This window comes from Acomys minous, assembly GCF_964271855.1.
Source record: "Acomys minous genome assembly, chromosome: 14".
NCBI lineage: Eukaryota > Metazoa > Chordata > Mammalia > Rodentia > Muridae > Acomys > Acomys minous.
The window spans coordinates 34,363,209-34,384,260 of record NC_140496.1 but is presented as its reverse complement, the minus strand read 5'-3'; the positions used below and the strand labels follow the sequence as shown (position 1 = coordinate 34,384,260).

General features: G+C 43.3%; 2 protein-coding genes across 2 annotated transcripts in view; one reads left to right on the top strand and one right to left on the bottom strand.

Moving 5' to 3' along the window:
• LOC311583834 (uncharacterized protein) overlaps positions 1–21,052 on the bottom strand; it is a 249,954-nt gene that overhangs the window by 138,640 nt on the left and 90,262 nt on the right. The gene's annotated exons all lie outside the window — the stretch shown is intronic.
• LOC311583063 (large ribosomal subunit protein eL8-like) lies at positions 1,854–4,947 on the top strand (the record flags this gene model as incomplete). The annotated part of the gene is made up of 2 exons (XM_084756411.1): positions 1,854–1,923; positions 4,238–4,947. The coding sequence occupies 2 exons, from the start codon at positions 1,854–1,856 to the stop codon at positions 4,945–4,947; spliced, it is 780 nt and encodes a 259-aa protein (XP_084612537.1).

The window sequence follows — 21,052 nt, the reverse complement described above, 5'->3', positions numbered from 1 at the left end:
AAAGGAACATTGATTCCCCAGATGCAATTGTGAGGCTTCCTCCCTCTGTTTGTTAATCTAGGCCAACTGTGTTTCCTGAGTCTTACTGCTGAATAAGCTCACCTGAAGACACCACATTAAGAGCAGTCAGACTCCATTTTGTGACAAGCATCTACACTTCCTTGTTAGCACACAGACCTCTACCCTGGTCCTGGGAGAATTCCCTGGACAGGGTCAGGCTCACCAAGAACTACTGATCACGAATAATGTTCCTACTCTAGGAAAAGGGTTGTGCCTTCAGTGCAGGGAGAATTCTCTGTATCGGGTCAGGTTGACCACAAACTATGTTTATGTTCAGCATACTCTGAGACCTTGTTAATCCACAGATATTCCCTGGCCCCCGCTCCCCAAGACCAACCCCAGGAACTGCATAGAGGAGAGAAGAGAGGTAGATCTGTAGCAGGGAGAACTGAGCAGGCAGTTTGCTTAAGGGAAACCAAGCGTTGATTGAACAACTAGCTAGAGGAACTAGTTGTTGAGATGGTGAGGAACGGAGGAAAAGGAAATACTCAGGCATAAGCGGTAGAAGCTGAAGGTCTTGAAGCCCAGGAGAACTTTTCTTCTGCCTCTCTATCTTTCTCCGTCTCTGTCTCCTTTGCTGTCTGTCTGACTTCTCTCTCCTTGCTTGCTTCCTTGCTTTGTGTCCTGCTAACTAACTTCTTTCTTGCTGTTACCCATCTACCCATCCCTCTTGCCATTCCCTATCTATCCCCCTCTCTTGCTGTTCCCCATCTCACTCTAGCTTGCTCTCTCATGTCTCTTACTTGCTTGCCCTCTCCTTGGGCCAAACCCAGATTTTATTGAAATGACGTTCAATTATTATGCTGTTACAGATTACATGATGATTTTTTCCTATCATTAACAATCACTAGGGCAATCAAAAATCAAAAGAGTAACAAGGAAATATAAAAGATCTGCAACCTACAACAAAACATTTAACAAAAATCAATCAATTTTCAAGCAATGGGCAGAATGACCTCATCTTTATTTTTTAAACAATACACAGGAAAGTTTAATCATACATTTCCCCAGGCTACAGCCAATGTGTTTATAAGGTGCTCAGAGGATCATCATACCTTGAGCTAAATATTATTGAAAGAAAAACTTGACCTACTTCCAGTCTCAGACCAACAGCTGTGCTATCCAAGCTAGGATAACTGCCAAGGGATCCTCTGTTGTAAAATATCTGTAAAGCATGATGATCCAAACCCCCTTCTAGGGCTCTCAAAACATATTCTAACAAATATTTCTACAGGTGACAGTATCTAGCCAGGTACTGTTATGTCAAGGTCTTAACATTCTTTCCTGCAGGTTCTGCTTGGCTGCTCACAGTCAGAGTAAAAATCTCTATCATTGTCTCAAGACTTTGGCAAGATGCCCTTTCAGCATTCTCTGTGGGAAAGTTTTCCCTGTATGAAATTTCTAAGGGAAAAAACAGTTTTAGGAGAAACAGCAGATTTCTAAACAGCTTTACACTTGGACCATGCATAATATTCAGGGACAGTAGTTATCAGCCAGAGATCCTTGGAACTAATCCAAGCCTCAACAGCTGTTCTAGATGTCTAGAGATCATGTTGGATTGTCAGAGGCCTCTGGAATTTTACCAAGCAAAATCTCTATGACCTGTCCTCCTGTCTGCGACACCCAGCTACATATGCAGCTGTCCCTGGCCACAAGCTGGCCAGGACCAATCAAAGATCAGTTAGAAATGCTTTGTCTAGTTACTAAAAGGATCTGGAGTCAGAGCCTACCACCCTGTTCCCTGACAACCCCCTGACTGAGCTGATTATGGTAAATAATTGATCCCTAAGAACATGATGGCTCACTATGAAGACATTGTGTATGGGACTCGGTGGGATGCCTCCAAACCTTCACCATTCTCTGGTACCTGAGACCCAGTCACTACTCAGGGTTGGCCCTAGAGACGCTTCTTCCTCTCTTCCTGTCATCACCACAGACCATCCCCATCTGCCCTTCTCCTCCTACCTCATCTCTTTGCCTGAGCCACTAACTATGGGCACACACACCCTGCTCAACCACAAGCCCTGATGGACAGATGACCAGGTAGCCTGCCCAAAGAGAGCCCACTATGTGTTTCTGTACACCCAATTCTCACACACTGTATAGAATACCTGAGAAAGCTTCCTCCCCACTTTCCATGTCTCCTGTGGAGAAAACAGACCATACCAACTGCCTCATATCTGAGTCAAGCCCCTATATGGGCAGACACATTCCTGATCAACCACATTCCATGCCTGCCCAAAGCCTAGGTAGGCTGTCAACAGATCTACAACCTTATCTTCTCAGCCCAGACCTTGATTTTCACAATTACCCCAAGCACTGGACTGGACACCAGAGGCACCTTCCTCTAGCCCATCCCATCCACACCTCCTGTGGATCCCTAAAGCCATCTCTCCCTGAACTCCTTTTGCCCAGCCTCTAAGAAAAACAAACATTCTCCATGAACACAGCAGCCAAGCAGGATAGTAAAAAAATCCAATACTCAGCCAAGACACTCTCAGACTATCCAGGGAGCAAACAGAAACCCGGAAACAATACTCCCACCTCTACAAGACAAACCCAGAAATCAACACCTACACCAATAATCATGTCAAACCTAGATACCTAGATAGCACCACAGGAGCATAATCAATAACAGTCAGGAGCTGTGTCTCCAACAAGCACAAGCTATCATGGCACAGCAGGTCCTGAATATCCCAACATAGCTGAAGGCACCAGAAAAAGACCTTCATAGAGATCTTTAAAGGAAATGAATACATCCCTTAAAGAGATCCAGGAAAATACAAACAACTGGAGAAACCCAATAAACCCCTTAAATAAAACTAAGATACACTAAACAATGCTTGAATGAAAACATAAAACAGTGAAAATCTAAAAATGGAAATAGAAACAATAAAGAAAGCTGAAAATGGGGGAATCCTGGAAATGAAAGTCTTAGGACTACAAGGAAGGACAGTGGCAGGATTCCCTCTCAGATTGTGTATGAAAGAGAAATCTCAGGCACTGATGATACAATAGAAGAAAATGGAGACATTAGTTTAAAAAAAAATGATACAACCTAAATTTCCTGGCAAAAAAAATCTGGGGAATCTGGGATCTTATGAGGAGACCAAAACTATGACTAACTGCAATAGAAAAAGGAGAAAAATACCACCTCAGAGGCCCAGAAAATAGATTCAACAAATCTATAAAAAGAAAAATTTCCTAACTTAAAGAAGATGTCTATCAAGGTACAAGAAGCATGCAAGCTGGGAGGTGGTGACGAACGCCTTTAATCTCAGCACTCGGGAGGCAGAGGCAGGCGAATCGCTGTGAGTTCGAGGCCAGCCTGGTCTACAAAGTGAGACCAGGACAGCCAAGGCTACACAGAGAAACCCTATCTTGAAAAACAAACAAACAAACAAACAAAAGAAGCATGCAAAATAACAAAATAGATTGGTCCAGGAAAGAAATACCCTATGCCACATAATAATAAAAACACTAGATATGAGAAAGAATATGAAAAGCTGCAACAAAATATAAAACACAACAACCAAGTAAAATATACAGGCTGACTTCTTAGAATTGTATCTGTCTCTCAATGCAGACTCTAAAAGCAGAAGGGCTTGGACACATGTGCTGCAACCCGGATTACTATACAAGAAAAGTTTCAATCACCATAAATGGATAAAATAAGATATTCTCTGATAAAGTCAATTTTTAACAATATTTATCTACAAACATAGCCTGACACAACGTGGTAGAAGGAAAAATCAAACTCAATGAAGTTAACAATGCCCATGAACACACTGGACATAAATAACCTCACATTAGCAAGACCAAAAGAACAGAAGGTGTACATACATGCCATACACTTGTGACATACACACACACATATATATACACACTAACACACCACAACCAACAACAACAACAAAACACCAGGAATTAATAATCATTTTTCACTCATATCTGTCAATATCACGACCTCAACTTACCAATAAAAAGACTCCGGTTTCCAGAATGGATGCTAAAACAGAATCCATCCTTCTACTGCCTACAACAAATACAGTTCAACAGCAAGGACAGACATCGCCTCAAGGCAAAGGGCGGCAAAAAGAGACTCTGAGCAAATGGACCTAAGAATCAAGCTGCTATGGCCACTTTAATATCTAAAAAATACACTTCAAACAAAAAGTCATCGAGAGATGGGAAGGACACTACGTATTCTTTTGGGACATCCAGCCCAAAAGAGATCTCACTCGCTTCATCAAATGGCCCCGCTACATCAGACTGCAGCGGCAGAGGGCCATCCTCTACAAGCGGCTCAAGGTACCTCCCGCCATTAACCAGTTCACCCAGGCCCTGGACCGGCAGACAGCGGCCCAGCTGCTTAAGCTCGCGCACAAGTACAGGCCAGACACAAAGCAGGAGAAGAACATAAGGCTGCTGGCGCGAGCGGAGAAGAAAACCGCTGGGAAAGGGGACGTCCCGACTAAGAGACCACCTGTCCTTCGAGCAGGGGTCAATACAGTCACTACCTTGGTGGAGAACAAGAAGGCTCAGCTGGTGGTGATTGCCCATGACGTATTCCCCATTGAGCTGGTCGTCTTCCTGCCTACCCTATGTCGAAAGATGGGGGTCCCCTACTGCATCATCAAGAGAAAGGCCAGGCTGGGGCGGCTGGTCCACAGGAAGACTTGCACCACTGTTGCCTTCACACAAGTTAACTCAGAAGACAAGGGTGCTCTGGCTAAGCTGGTGGAAGCTATCAGGACCAATTATAACGACAGATATGATGAGATCCGTCGCCACTGGGGAGGCAACGTACTGGCTCCTAAATCTGTGGCTCGAATTGCCAAACTGGAAAAGGCAAAGGCTAAAGAGCTCGCCACTAAGCTGGGCTAAATGTACAATAAGTTTTCTGTACATAAATATAATTTCGAAATTAAACAAACAAACAAACAAACAAAAAACACAGATGTTTCTTCTCCACATCTGCAAACATAGCACTTTCTGTGTCACATGACTAGGAAGGAGCCCCCAATCTCTGTAATAACTGAAGATGGAAAAGAAGGAACAGTCAAACCTAAGCCTGACAGCAGAGTCACCACCCATCCTTGCAAGGGAATCCCGTGAGCTCCATGGATGGGGTACAAAAGGAAAGGGTGTCATAGTGTGGCTGTGTGTCTTGCAAAGAAGGCCGAATGGACAAGCTGAGTGGAATCTTTGAGTGGGGCCTTCCTTGACTTAGTGTCTGAGAGAGGCTTGACAAAAGGGTAAATCATCACGTCTTTCTGCTTTACTGCCTGTCAGTGTGGTTGCTTGTGTTACAGACTCTTCTATTCCCAGAGGTTGATGCCTTCCTAGTGAGTTCTACACGGGGTAATATGTTTCAGATTTCACATCTTTGAGAATAGTAAATCTTTTTTCTACATAAAATACCAAGCCTGAGACATTTCCTTAGAACAACAAAACATAACACATTTGTGATATTTCTTCAGTTTCGTCTAGTCAGCTTAAAATTTTTAAATTTATTATAATTTATCCACATTCTGTCCCAATTGTTGTCCCCTTGCTCTTATCTTCCTGTCGAACTCTCCCTCCCTCTTCCACCATATTCCCCTCCCCTAGGTATCAGATGTCGTGGGGGATAGCCCCCGCCTTCTGATCTCAGCCTATCAGTTCTCATGAGGATAGCCTGCATACCCTTTCTCTGTGTCCCCCCAAGGCCACCGTGACAAGGGTCAGTGATGAAATCACCAGTACCTGAGTTCTTGTCAGAGCCAGTTCCTGCTCTCCTTCCCCTGCCAATGTGGAGAATGAGCTGTCCATCTGCTAGGGCTGAACAGGGCTTCTGGTTCTCTGTTTGCAATGTCCTTGGTTGGTGTATCAGTTTGTGCAGCCCACACTCACACCCTTGTCCAGATCTGTCGAGACTGATGGCCTCCATGAGGGGTGCCTGAGCTCTCTGGGTCCTTCTATCCCCATTTTCCATACCACTCTCAGAGCTCTGTTCAGAGTCCAGCAGCCAGACCCAGCATCTGTCCCAATCCCCTGCAGGGTGGAGTTTCTCAGAGGACATCTATGTTGGGCTAATATCCATTTATAAGTGAGCACATACCATTTGGGTCTTTCAGGGTCTGGGTTACCTCACTCAGGATGACTGTGTCTTGATCCATCCATTTGTCTGCAAATTTCAAGATTTCCTTGAGTTTGATAGGTAAATAATATTCCAGTGTGTAAATATACCACAGTTTCTTTATCTATTCTTCAGTTGAGGGACATCTAGGTTGTTTCCAGATTCTTGATATTACAAATAAAACTGCTATCAACATAACTGAGCAAATGTCCTTGTGGTGTGGTTGGAGAATCGTTTGGGCATATGCCCAGGAGTCGAATAGATGGGTCTTGAGGTAGCACTATTCCCAATTTTCTGAGAAAAGACAAGATTGATTATCAAAGTAGTTATACAAGTTTGTAATCCCACCAACATAGGAGGTGTGTTGCCCTTTCTTCACATCCTTGCCAGCATGTGATGTCACTTGAGTTCTGGACCTTAGCCATTCTGATAGATGTAAGATGGAATCTCAAAGTTGCTTGATTTGAATTTCCGTGATGACTAGGGACATTGAGCATATCTTTAACTGTTTCTTGGCCATTCAATATTCCTTTGTTGGGAACTCTCTGTTTAGTTCTGTACCCCATTTTTAACTGTATTGTTTGACTTGGTAGTTTTTAATTTCTTAAATTCTTGATATATAATTTGGATATTAGGGGATATTAGCCCTCTGTCAGAAAGAGGTCAGGTTAGTTTGTTAAAGTGATGCTATTATAGAAATGGGTCCATTCTCTATTTTTAAATGGTTTTAAAAATAATATTGGAATCTTCTTCACAAAAATATCTGTACACTCAGCATTAAAAGTACAATATTTTGAAATTTTTATTTTGGTTATTGGGACTATATGTAATTCTTGCCAAGATTGCTTGTAACAGAATTTATTAATGTGTCAGGAGAAAAAACACCCAGCATGGAAAGTATACGAAGAGTTTGTGCCTTCAAGAAATAGTGGATAAGCCTGCAGTGGTGGCACATGCCTTTAATCTCACCACTTGGGAGGCAGAGACAGGTGTATCTGTGTGAGTTCAAGGCCAGCCTGGTCTACAGAGCTAGTTCCTGGACAGCCATAGTTGTTACACAGAGAAATTCTGTCTAACCCCCCCCAAAGGGTGGGATAAACAAAACCATTTACAGTAACAAGAAAGAGTTATAAATTGGGATATTGGAAAGTAACCACAAGCTATGAGACACATGGAGAAAGGAATACAGAGGTAAACAAATATTTTCTTCTAAATGTGGACAAAGTGTCTTGTGATATCCTCAGAAGACCAGATGACCATCTGATGGGGGTCTGAGAGGACAGCCTATCAGTCTCTTTCTGGTAAGTCACTCTTGCCTGGGTCATGGGATTCCATCACTATTAAACTGGGAAGGGTCATCTCTCAGTCAAAAGGCCTTTCTTTCTCTGTACTTTGGGAAAGAAAGATGAACAGAATCCAAATTGGCCATAATGTGGGGCTCTGGGTATCATTTTCTGAATCCCAGCAAAATTTCAATTGACTAACAAAATGGCAAAATATGATATCAAAGAGCAAGTCTATCTTTCTTTCTTTATTAAAATATTTATTTATTTATTTATTTATTTATTTATTTATTTATTATGTACACAGTGTTCTGCCTGCATGTACTCCTGCAGGCCAGAAGAGGGCACCACATCTCATTATAGATGGTTGTGAGTCAGTATGTTGTTGCTGGGAACTGAACTCAGGACGCTTGGAAAAGCAGACACTGCTCCTTAACTTCTGAGCCATCAGCCCAACTCCACCTTCCTAGTTTTCGTACCTGGTTGTGAGAAGTCATGATATGCGGTCTTGATACTACTGGTCTATATAGCAAATACCAGGCCAGCCAGGGCCACATAGTAAGACCCTACCTCAATAACCAAAAGTTAAATAAAAATAATGGGTGCATTGAACAAATAAAAATAAATTCAGTTTATCAGACAGTAGTGTATGCTCAATTTTCTTAACCAATATATTTTATGAACAACTTAGTTACCAAGCATATGTCACTTATAACACGACTAACCAAAACAATAGGAAATGAGGATTAATGGACACAATAACGAAACTGTAAGGATATCAGTTCCGAGGAACAATTCTCCTGCCACAATGTGCAGGATTTCTTCTGCTGAAACCTAGAGTAACCAGAACCCAGAACCTCAGCAGGAGCCGGAGCCCCAAAGCCTTCCCTCCAGCAGTTCTCTCTAGGAGCGTCTTGAACTGCAACGATGAACAGCCAAAACTATCCCAAGTCTCCAAAAAGCCCCGCCTACAGTTCTGGGCTCATTTATATATCTCCTCCCAGAGTCTGGTCACAGGATCTTTTCAGCCGGCAACAATCAAGCTCCCGTATTAGGTGTTTGGTCTTCTAGTGGATTAACCTCACCTGTTCTCCCACAAGACCCTTCCAATCCTGCACTTGGGATCCTAAAACACAGGTTTATCTCTCCTTCACAGTAGTATTTTCAAATTCAAAACACAAGGTATAGACAGAGAGAATTATGTCTGTGGTGGAACAGACACCATACTAACATCAACAATACATGAAAAATGGAAACTCACAAATCATTAAGAGGCAAAATCACGAGTAAGTACTTTAGCTATGGAAACAAATAGCCTGTGAGCATGTGCAAAGTTTTCTCTCAGTAGCATCAGAGGCACATATATTAAGAAAAAATATCATTTCACTAGAAGACTCCCTCTCCAAAAGATGTTTTCATGGCAACTGACAGGAAGGCACTTAAGTTTCCTATCTCCTTGCCATCACTGGGGTATGCTTAGGTACAGGGATGGCTAGCTATGAGGGGAACTACATTTCCCAGAGCCCTTTGCAGCAAGCTGTGACCATGGGACTCATCAGTTTCTTACCAGTTACATCAGTGGAATGTCTGGGTGCTCTGAGTGCTTGGATTTCAACAGTTTGTGTCTGCTCTTCCCTTGGGCAAGCCAGAATACAAACAAATTCAAGACTCGGTTTCAGACGGGAAGTCATGTCACAGCTCTAGACTCTGGTAGTAGTGCAAAGTGGAAGTAGCCTGAATAAATGAATGAAGCAAAGGGATCCTAGCAGGGGGACAACACACCTCCACATTTACATGAGCAAGGAAGAGACTTCTCCTGAGGAATGGTGAGAGCACAGTTCTAATCTCAGCCATTCAGGAGCCTAAGGTGGGAGACTGTTGTGACTCCAAGAGCAGCCTGAGCTACTAAGAGAGATCTAGGCTATCCTGAGCTACACTGAGACTGTCTCAAAATGACAACGACAATGCAAATAGAAGGCTCTATATTTTAGGTCACAGTTTAATATTACTGCTACGACTACTATTAGTTATTCTCATTTGTAATTAGATATGTGTAAACACAGACATACATATATGTAGGTCTGTATGTATACTCTCACTCTATGCCCTGGCTGTCCTGCAACTTACTATGTAGTGCAGGCTGGCTTCAAATCAGAGTTCTGTCTTCCTCTCTCCTCAGTTGTGAAATTTCATGTATGCACCACCATGTCCAGCGTTTTTCTTTTTCTTAGAACAATATAGATGGTCCATTAACTAACACATTGGTCGATTCTTGTGACTGTTGCATGTAGTGTGTTGTGTTCTCACGCTCCCATGGTAGAAGCATAAAAACCCCAAGTGTGACAGACACGTGGAGCGTTGCTATGGTATGGCTACTCAGGATTGCAAAACTACAAACAGCTCACATTTCTAGGAAAAGTGGAATTTCCCTGCGGTGCTTCCACGTCCTGCAATACTATTTATCAGAGAATATTTGGTATACTAATGAAATAATGGCTGCTGGTATTAATTAATTATTGATATGATGAAATTAAATAAACACTGAAAGTCATAGGAATATATACTGATTATTCCCAGTGCTAGAGATGGAAACTACATTCCTGTCCCTTCCAGACAAACACTTTACCATTATCCTACAACCTTTGCATTGTTAAACTTCATATTTTGAAAATTACAAATATATATGTGCATATATACATATGCAGCTCTGGTTATGAGTATCCATCATTAAAATTAACAACCTTTGATAGACATTTACATTTCAAATATTTCTAGTTACACACTGCGCTCCTGGAGCACAGCGACAAGCCAACACACAAAAGGCCCAAGCAGCTGCTCCCGTCCTTACCTTCGACTTGACTTTGCTTCTTGGCTACGATCTTCTTCTCATTTTTGAATGTGCTCAGTGTGACCCTTCTTCAGCTGCTCCAGACTTGCTTTCAATGGACAATTTCTTTCTGCCAGTCCTCCTTGCAGAACAAAAGGAATCTCCCTTTGGCCTCTGCTCAGACTCCAGCCAGTGCTGGGATCCTGCCATGCAGGCCACAGTTGCCTCCCGTCCTGCCTGCTAAAAGGAAGGGGTGCAGCCCTGGGCTGTCGTCCAAAGGGATGGATGGCAGTTACCTTGCGAACTCGCTCAGCGGTTTAGAAGGGCAGCGAGGGTGTTAATGCTCAGAAGCACCTACTTCAGCACAATGGAGTTACTGTGTAAGGAGCCTACTCAGCATCCTCTGCTTCCCAGGTTTCCAGGCACCTGGGCTCTTTCTGTGCTGCCTCTTGGCTCCTGCTGCCACCTAGCGGCCACAATGATACATTCCCTAGAAACCATGCTCCTGCCCTCCAACCAATCAGTGCTGTTTGTGCTGGGACTCTGGCAGGGAGAGAATGGCTGTTTCTGGCCTAGACAACCTAGGCCAGGTGTGGCCCTGTGGTGGGAGGAGACAGGACTCATGAGCCTAACCCTGGCCTCTGCTCCTGGAAAATGTCTGCCTTTTGTGGCCAAGCTGAACAGGTCCCTGTCATCCTGAGGTTGATGAAAGCATTTAACTGGGGGACAGTGTACACTGCCAGAAGATGAGGCCATGACCATCCTGAAGGTGAGCATGGAAACAGGCAGACATATGGCTGGAATAGCAGCTGGGAGCTTATATCATGAGACAAAAACAAAGAGGCTGATAGACACACTCACATACACACACACACACACACACACAGAGAGAGAGAGAGAGAGAGAGAGAGAGAGAGAGAGAGAGAGACAGAGACAGAGACAGAGACAGAGACAGAGACAGAGACAGAGACAGAGACAGAGCGACAGACAGAGAGGCAGAAACAGAGAGAGATGTTAGTGACTGTTTTAAAAATGTGTGTGTTCACAGGATGGCCGACGAAATGGACATCATTAATGTGAACCTGAGCCAGCTAGGCAGCAGCTGAGGAAGGACCGGGGTCACAAGGCAGCCACAGTGGCACAGTGCAAACAACCGCGCGGGTGAACCGACGTTGTGGGCCCTTGAAACCTGCCTGCCATCGCTCTTGGTGCTGTAGACCTTAGCAGAAACCAGCCTGCACCATACAGCAGACCTAAACAGCTCCCTGACAAGTGACAGCAGGACCTGTTCCACAGAGGCTTCTGGGGTGGAGCCGGCATGGAGATGGGTGAGAAGCTGCTGGTGTCAAACGTCGGAGTGCCAGACGCTAATATTCAGGAACTCTTTGCTGAATTTGGAACGTTGAAGAGAGCAGCTGTGCACTAAGATCACTCTGGATGAAGTTTAGGGACAGCAGATGAACGGAAGCCCAACGCCCTGAGGGCTATGAGCAGTATAACGGTGTCCCTCCGGATGGCCATCCTATGACATCCAGCTTGTCACATCATAACGTGATACACAGAGAAGTCCGGCACAAAAGCATTGACAGAGGTATCATGGCAGGAAACCGTGGAACGGGGGTTTTGGTGGCAGCGGCAGAAGGAGAGGAACCCGTGGAGGCAGCCAGGGAGGAGGTAGAGGCATGTGCGGGAACTCAAAGCAACATCTTTCTGCTGAGGAGCTGGATGTACAGCTGGATGCGTAGAAGGCAAGGATGGACACCAGCTAAACAGCTGAGCAAATCCGCACACGTAACTGGACTCAGGAGCCTTGGCCATGATCTCTAGAGGGAAGGATGGCAACTGGACTGTGTGGGCAATGGTGGGTTTGTTTCTCGGTTCCCCCGCCCCTTTAAAATAGGATCTAAAAACTCTCATAAAGGATTTCCCCTTCCCCTTTTAAAATTCTGAAACAGACCTGTAATGTACTGAGTTATTTTTGAGGTAAGTTTTACTGATTGCAGTTGGGGAGAAGGTGTCACTTTCACTTTTGCCATAATAAAATAGAAATGTGTGCAAAAAAATAAAAAATAAAATGTCGGTGTTTGTTGTGCTTTCTCTATTCAACTGGCTAGCATGCAAATAACTGAGTCTGGCCTACTATATTTGTGTAGTAAGCTTGACTGCACAAGAACTGAGCAGTGTTAATCTTCTCCTGACACTCTGTGCTAATCTGGCTTCCTCCCAGTGTGAATCCCCAGACACTTGCACTGTATGGATGTCTCTGCTCCAGCTGCTCATTTCTCATGGAGGCTGCTGGACCTCTGCTGTGGATGAATCCTCTAAGTCCTCTCTCTTCCTTCTCCTTCCCGAGCTGCCAGGAAGTCCATTCCTATTCCCTGCTCAGCTTAGTGATTGGCTGTTAAGCTGTTCAATGGTATTAGGAGAGGACAATTGGGGAACAAAGTTTAGACAGCTGAAGACAGTACATTCTCAGAACAAAGATTGCAACTAGCTTTGGGGGAGGGAAGCAGAGAAATAAACATTTGAATCTTTACACAGTACACATTGACATAATGTCTATGAGAGAAACAGAGGGAGAGAGAGAGCGAGAAAGAGACAGAGACAGAGAGAGAGAGAAAATGAGACAGAGAGAGAGAGAGAGAGAGAGAGAGAGAGAGAGAGAAGAGAAGAGGAGAGGAGAGGAGAGGAGAGGAGAGGAGAGCAGAGGAGAGCAGAGGAGAGGAGAGGAGAGGAGAGGAGAGGAGAGGAGAGCAGAGGAGAGCAGAGGAGAGGAGAGGAGAGAGGGGGCACGCATGGGAACCGCTGTCATTCAAATTACATCAGTCCTATACTTGAAGCATCTAGAGGCTCGAAAAGGATGACTGCTTCCTCCCAGATGTTGAGACCACTTTGGGTACCGCAGTCAGCATCTTTCTGCAACCACAGCAACAGCAGCTCACCAGCTTCTTCACACACCATTGCACACTATCATTATTATAATCTAGGCTAGTCAGCTTGGCTCTTGTACTTATAGTTGAGAGTCTTGTTGTATACCCAGCTGCCCTCATGGGAATCCTCCTGCCTGCAACACCACTCCCAGCTTTAATCAATTTTAATAGAAAATATTTAAAAATCAGAGACAGGATCTTACCTATCTTCATCTCATCATGCTATCTGTGTTACACACTTATCTGGCTGTTGTCATAAGATATCCTGACAAAGGCAATGAGAGTCATAGGATTTATTCTGACTTCCAGTTGGAGAGGAAGTTCATCCTGGGGAAGGCATGACATCAGGAGCCTGATGTATTTGGTCCAGTGTCCAGAGGTTCAGAAGGTGAACACACCTCTTCAGCTTTTGTTTGCCTTTTGTTCAGTCCAGGACCCCAGCCTATGGGATACAGCCACACACATGGCTAAGGTGGGTTTCCTCATTCCAATGAACCTAATTTAGGAGATCCCTCACAGGCATGCTTGCCCTAGGCTTGTGTCCTGAATCCCTCTAGATCCCAGCAAGTTGACAACATCAACTAGCACAGTGTCCAATCAGCAGTCACTATAATATGTTGACTGATCATGGCTTAACATTACTCAGTTTAGTATTAGTATCTACAGTGAGCACTTTACACACATTCCCACAAGAACACAGAAGTTGGGCATTACTGCACTAATAATACCAGCGAGAATCAGAAGACAACATGCTCGGTACCTAAGGTCTAACAAGAAGAATGTGCAAGGCTCATCTTCCTGAATACTTTGGCTTGTGCTATAGCTTCCAGGCAAACACCTCTTTATTTTAATTTAAAGATTTTTTTATTATTATGTATACAGTGCTCTGCCTGCATGTACAGAAGAAGGAAACAGATCACATTATTGATGGTTGTGAGCCTCCATGTGGTTCCTGGGGAGTGAACTTATGACCTCTGGAAGAGCAGTCAGTGTTCTTAACCACTGAGCCATCTCTCCAGCCATAAACAACTCTTTCAATCTTGAGTTGTTGTTGCTTTTTCTTTGTTTGTTTGTTTGGTATGTTGTGTTGTTTGTTTATTTTGGGACACCGGATTTAAAAAGAAGAGTGGGGAATATCTTGCGCCACACTGAGAGAATGTTCTCTTGTGTGCACAATGGCGTATTGACTTTACATGGGGAATTCCAGGGGCTTTTAACACCTGCAAACAGGATGCTGTAGGTTCTCCTATGGACTCCCAGCCATATTCAGACCCTGCCTTTACCCAGAGTCTCCCATTGTGGACTGCTGATGTATAAAGTTGAGATGACAGATTTGTGTTGTTTAAAACAGTCATACTTTCAGCAGTTTAAAAATTGCTGCTCTGGAAGTACCAGGAAGTTTTTCTTACATAGACTTAGTTCCTGGTTTCTGCTCTGTAGGATGTGCTTCTGTTCTTTGCCTATTCTCAGAATGACAGGAGGGGATATGTTCATGTTGCTGTGTACTAGTGGCTGGGCAGCTTCCTTCATTTCTTACTAATGAATTGGAGCAGAGTGAAATGTTGCTTGGATGTGAAGAATCTGGGAAAGATCAACTATGGAAACCTCAGGAAGAAGATCCAAGACAACTAAAGCAGCAAGTGTGCAAAGACTATCAGGAACTCTGTACGAGGAGGTGAACTTTGCACATGGGGTGAAAGGTCACTAGTGCCCTAGTACAAGGAAAGTGTTCAGTAACACCACAAGAAAAGTCTCTAATGTTGTTGCAACACCTTCAGACTGGTGATCAAGTGCACTCTGACCGTCACAGAGATCATACAAGCCCTGTGGACACCTAAAGGAAGATGAGATTCTATATTGCAGTTTCATAGATCAGAAACAACACTATCAAGTGAAAAGAATCTGCCTGTCCTCACACAAGAGCAGGACACTAGCCAGGAAAAAGTGAAAAGAGAAGTTCAGTGGAGAAAATTTCTTACACAGAGAAGAGTCAAAACAAGTTTTCTGGGACAAGCACAGGTACAATGTGCATACACGGCAGCAGCAACGCCATTCTCAACAACTACATCTCAAGACCAACCCCTGAGGCCAGGAAAAGGATAGTGAGGACCAAGAGATGGGCAGTGGACACCACCAGGGCCCTGATGTCACTGCAGGCATGGAAAAGAATATTAGAAGTGAAGTAGCCCCATAGACACAAGGTGAGATCCTAAGTGCAGCCTCAAACTTCAAATTCCTGGAGGAGACATGCAGACGCCAAAGGACACCCAGAGCTTAAACATGACATCATCAACTTTTAAATGAGCCTTCTCATGGAAAGAAATGAAAACCAGATACCCAAGAGTTCACACATTTAACATGTGATGTTCTCCGGAATGTAATTAAGATAAGGGTCATACTGAAACAAGGCTTTATGACAAAGACACAGAGAAGGACATTTTGGCTCAATGAACTGCCTGTCTTCCTGAGGAGAGTTGTCAGACCAGGACTTTTCTGATATTGAAGAAAAACAAAGGACAGACTGCCTTTGCTTAAAAATTGTTTATATAATGGTAAAAAGTCTGTACAGTATTTCCAAGGAAAGGATGGTGGTTTTATGTTAAATATAAAAAAGTAAAAGCAAAAAAAAATTAAACAAGAGACTGAGATTTGGGCTTCCATAGAAAGATGAGGTATTTATAACAGGCTAACTAAATGATGCAGGAAAAGCTTGATAGAACAGGTTGTAGGAAATAACTTCTGACCTATTAACTCTCTGCCAAAATTAAAAAGGGCCAAACACACAGAGTCATCTTGTCTAGCACTTCTGTAAACTCAAGGCTTATGGCACCAATCTTTTTGTTTGTTTGATTTTTTTATTTAATTAATTTTGTTCAGATTCCATCTCAATTGGTATCCCCTCACTTGTATCTTCCTGTTCAGCACTCCCTCCTTCTTTCACCCTATTCTACTTTCCTAGGTCTGTGACAGAAGGGGACCTCCTTCCTCACCATATGGTCATAGCATATCAAGTCTCATTCTGGTATCCTGTTTATCCTTTCTCTGAGTGCCACCAGGCCTCCCCACCGAGTGAAAGTGGTCAAATATGGGGCACCAGGGCTCGTGTCGGATTCATCCCCAATCTCCACACAAATGTGGAGAATGTGCTCTTCATTGACTAGATCTGAATAGGGTGCTAGGTTTACTGTATGCATTGTCTTGGTTGGTAGAGTAGTTTGAGCAGACCCTCCTAGGTCCAGAATCTCCTAGCCTTGATGGTCTTCTTGTAGGTTTCTAGGACACTCTGGTCCTTCTATTTCCCCATTTTCCCATACTTCTGCTACCCAGAGTCCCAATAGGAAGACTCCACATCTATCCCAATCTCCTGCTAAGGGATACTTTCAACACAGTCCTTTTGGGGTAGTGTCCAATTTTAAGTGAAGATATACCATGTGTGTCTCTATGGATCTGGGTTAACTCACTCAGGATAATCATTTCTATTTCCTTGCGTTTGCCCACAAATTTCAGAATTTCCTTGTTTTTAATAGCTGAGTAGTATTCCATAGTGTAAATGTCCCACAGTTTCTTTATCCATTCTTCCACAGAGTGACATTCAGGTTGGCATTCCAAAGAAGGCAGCTATGAACATGATTGAGCTACGGCATCCATCTTAAAGAAAAAAGAAACCTAGTTAAAAGAAAACTGATTGTATCATAATGCTAATTTTTAGTTCTTATAAAAGTTGTTGTTTGCCCACTTTGTTTTGGTTAGTTTAATATGCTTATGTAATCAAGGAGGATATTTTTTCACTGTACTATAAAATGTTTGAAATAAATGATCAAAGTAAATGAGGAAATTATTTTGTGTATAAAGACACAGGTGAAAGACACAGGTTGTCAGCCAGGCGTGGTGGCGCACGCCTTTTATCCCATCACTCGGGAGGCAGAGGCGGGCGGATCGCTGTGAGTTCGAGGCCAGCCTGGTCTACAAAGTGAGTCCAGGATGGCCAATGCTAACACAGAGAGACCTTGTCTCGAAAAAAAAAACAATCCCCCCCCCAAAAAAATACACAGGTTGTCAGAGAAGGCAGATGTTCTTCCTCTCTGTCCATCTCTCATAGAACAATAGTAAAAGGTGTCCCTTGTCTGATTCCTCCATTGCCACTCTTGCAGCCCGGTCCTCACCCTGATTGGACTCCAGCACATACGCATAAACCAAGCTGCATTATGAGATCTACAGCTGATTGCTGATTACCCTGCTTCATTACCTCTCTACCAGATAGACGAAAATGCTGCCTTGAGTACACATGAGGTAATTAATGTTCCTTTTTTTCCCTGGTTTTTCCAGACAATGTCACTCTGTGTAGCCTTGGCTGTCCTGGACAGGCTTTGTAGAGCAGGCTGGCTGGGAACTCACAGCGATCCGCCTGCCTCTGTCTTCCGGGTGCTGGGATTAAAGGCGTGCGTCACCACTCCCGGCTTTACTTAATGTTTCTTATATTCTCTTCTAATAACCATTTTAACGTTAATATTGTTAAATGTATTGACAAAACAGGACACATTGGGAGTACATCTCCTACTCCTGGTCTTGTAGTAAGGAGGCTGACCCATGAGAATCAAGAGGTCCAATGGAGCCTTGACTAATAACTGGCATGCAAACCAGGCTGGATAACAAACAACATCTCAAGGGAATTGTGAAAATATGAAAACTAAAACCAGGACAACTACCCACCACCTTTTCATAGACATCACTACAGGAAAAGTATGATCCCAACCTGACTTATACATAAATGAACAATGGATCACTTAGATGATGGGATCCCATTCTATACACTGCGGCAGGAAAATACCTGTCACCACGGGACAGTGCAGTTCAAACAGAAGATGAACAGAAGGCACAGGAAGCATGTAAGGATGTCCTAATAAAGTCTGTAAATGGATTTGCCACGTGATATCTAAAGTCTTTCTCAAAGCATTCATACAAATAGGGTTTTTCTCATACATGAGTTATTTCCTACTGCCTGACATCAAAGGTGTTAAAATACTTCAGAGCTAGGGACATGGCTGAGCAAGTTCATTCCCAGAACCAAGGTGAGCTTTTTGATAACTTCCTGTAACTCCTGCTACAAGAAGATGAAAAAAATTAATCTTCTTGGAAACCAGAACACAGATGCTCAGTCTCTCTCTCTCTCTCTCTCTCTCTCTCTCTCTCTCTCTCTCTCTCTGTCTCCTTCTCTGTCTCTCTCTTCCCCCTCTCTCTAACACACACATACACTCACATGCACACTCACATTACATAATAAATTAAAACAAGTAGTTAAGCAAATATTTTTACCCATGAATGTTTTTCTTATTCGTTCCTGTAACTCAGGTGTTGAGGCACCTAAAGGCTTGCTTACCTACAGAGTTTTCCTCTATCATGAATTGGTTCATGTAACAGAGAGCAAGCATGTAGGCTTGAAGTCAGAGAAATCAATCCTTCTCAGTTGGTGGTATCATTTGGGAAGACTTAGGAAATGCTGCCCTGCTGGAGGAAATACAGCACTTGGAATGCACAGCTTTCGCAGATCCCACTCTCTGCTTCATGCTGCAGGTGGAAGGTGTGAGCTCTGAGCTTCCTGCTTGGACGCCTGATGTGTCACACTTGTTGCATGCATTCACGATGATCCCATATCCCACGAACCATAAGCCAAATTAAACTTATAAATTAACCTTACAAGGCAACTTATAAGTTACCTTAGACATTATGTTTGGTCACAGCAACAGAAAAGGCACTAATACAAAACATAAAGTTTTACACCTGGATGCATTATTTTAGGTAATTGAAGGGAACTATAAAAGCTAAGTGAGTTACCTTATTGTTTAAATTCACCGGGCGCTGTCCATAGGAGTTTGTAGTCCAAAGATAACAGAGAGGGGCATCATGCTGTTTGAATAAGTTGTTGATGCATGTCCCATTCTTTTCTCCAAAATTAATATTCTATGTAACTCAATGGAAGTCTGTACGCTGAAGATCTTACCAAATACTTTCTAGTCATAGACTCCTGACAGTAGGAATCTTTTCAGGTCCTCAAAAAAAATGTGATATGCTAAGGCTTTAACACACTGATTACACACTAAAGGTTTTATGTTTGCTTCTGCTTTTGGTTTTTTGACACAGGGTTTCTCTGTGTAGCCTTGGCTATGGGAGACTCATTTTGTAGTACAGAGTGGCCTCAAATTCAGTGATCTACCTGCTTCTGCCTCCCAAGTCCTGGGATTAAAGCAGTGAGCACATTAAAGACTTTACTATTGTGTACAGAAACCATGATGTGCAAAATATTATCACACTGACTACAATTATGGGTTTTCTCTGCAGCACGGCCTCTTCTCAATATTGCCAAGACTACTGCTACATGCAAAGACTTTTCACCACATCGCTTATTCCTATGCACACATCTCCACTACAAATTCTTTCTGCATTAGTAGGTAAGGGTGCTGTGAAAAGGCTTTACCGCATTGATTCCATTTGTAAAGTTTCTCTCCAATGTATGCTCTTTTATTTATTTGAAGAGGACAGTGGTTTACAAATGTTGGGAACAAGGAGGGGAAAGCTTGTCTTAAGTATTGCCTTTTTAGTCGGGCGTGGTGGCGCACGCCTTTAATCCCAGCACTCGGGAGGCAGAGGCAAGTGGATCGCTGTGAGTTCAAGGCCAGCCTGGTCTACAAAGGGAGTCCATGACAGCCAAGGCTACACAGAGAAACCATGTCTCAAAGAAAAACAAAAAAAGTATTGCTTTTTTGTTGTCAGCCTATGTCTTCCCTAGTGTTATTATTGCTGCAGAGAAACATGACCAAAAGGCAAGTTGTAAGAAAAGTTTATTCAGGGTACACTTCCAGATTATATTCTATCACTGGGGCAGGCAGGCATGGAACTCAAGCAGGGCTGGACACTGGAGGCAGGAGCTGATGCAGAGGACATGGAGGAAAGCTGCTTAGTTTCTTGCTCTCCTTGGCTTGCTCAGTCAGCCTTCTTTGAGAAGCCAGGACCACCAGCCCAAAGGGGGCAACACCCACTATAGAACTTCCACAAAGATCATTAACAGAGAAAATGTCTTATAGCTGGATCTCATGGAGGCATTTTCTCAACTGAGGTTCTTCATGTCTGATGACACTAGCTTGTGACAAGTTGAAACACAAAACCAACCAACACAGCCTCCATTTAATCATAGGTTGAAACTAAGCTCAAGTTCCCAGGTCCTAGGGGAGCTGTGGACTTCACAATAGCTGACCAGATTCCATTAGTCATCTTTGTGCCTCAGTGTGGTACAAAGCGGCTCTGTTGAGGAGAGGTCCTTGGGATTGGTAGGTCTTGAAGCATTGGTGAACAGAGATAGGCAAGTAACAAACAAAGCAACTCAAAATTGAGTGTATTTTGCAGCTAAGTAGTCTCAGTTGTTAAACATACATCTCAAAAGCAGAGGCGCGGTGGTTACATTTTCCCACAGAGCAGGTTCAAGGAAGTCAGTGAGCAATCAGGCACACACACTTCAGGTGCAGAATGCAAAGTTGTTGTGTTGTCATCTTTTGAACTACAACTTTGAATGAAACAATACAAGGTACAGACACACAGCAAAGACATCATCACCTCTACGTTACTGGCTTAGGATCAATATGTATGTGTTCCCTTTGTCCAGGGTCAACGTTCTACCCCTAACAAAACCTGCGCCTAGCACCTGTGTGCCAAGACAGTTTTTTCCTTTTCTTTAGTTCCATCATCTCACATCTGAACATCATGATTTGGAATTTTTGAAATCCACTCTTTCTTTGTAAGCCATAATATAACTTATTAACTAATGATTAATGTCTACTTA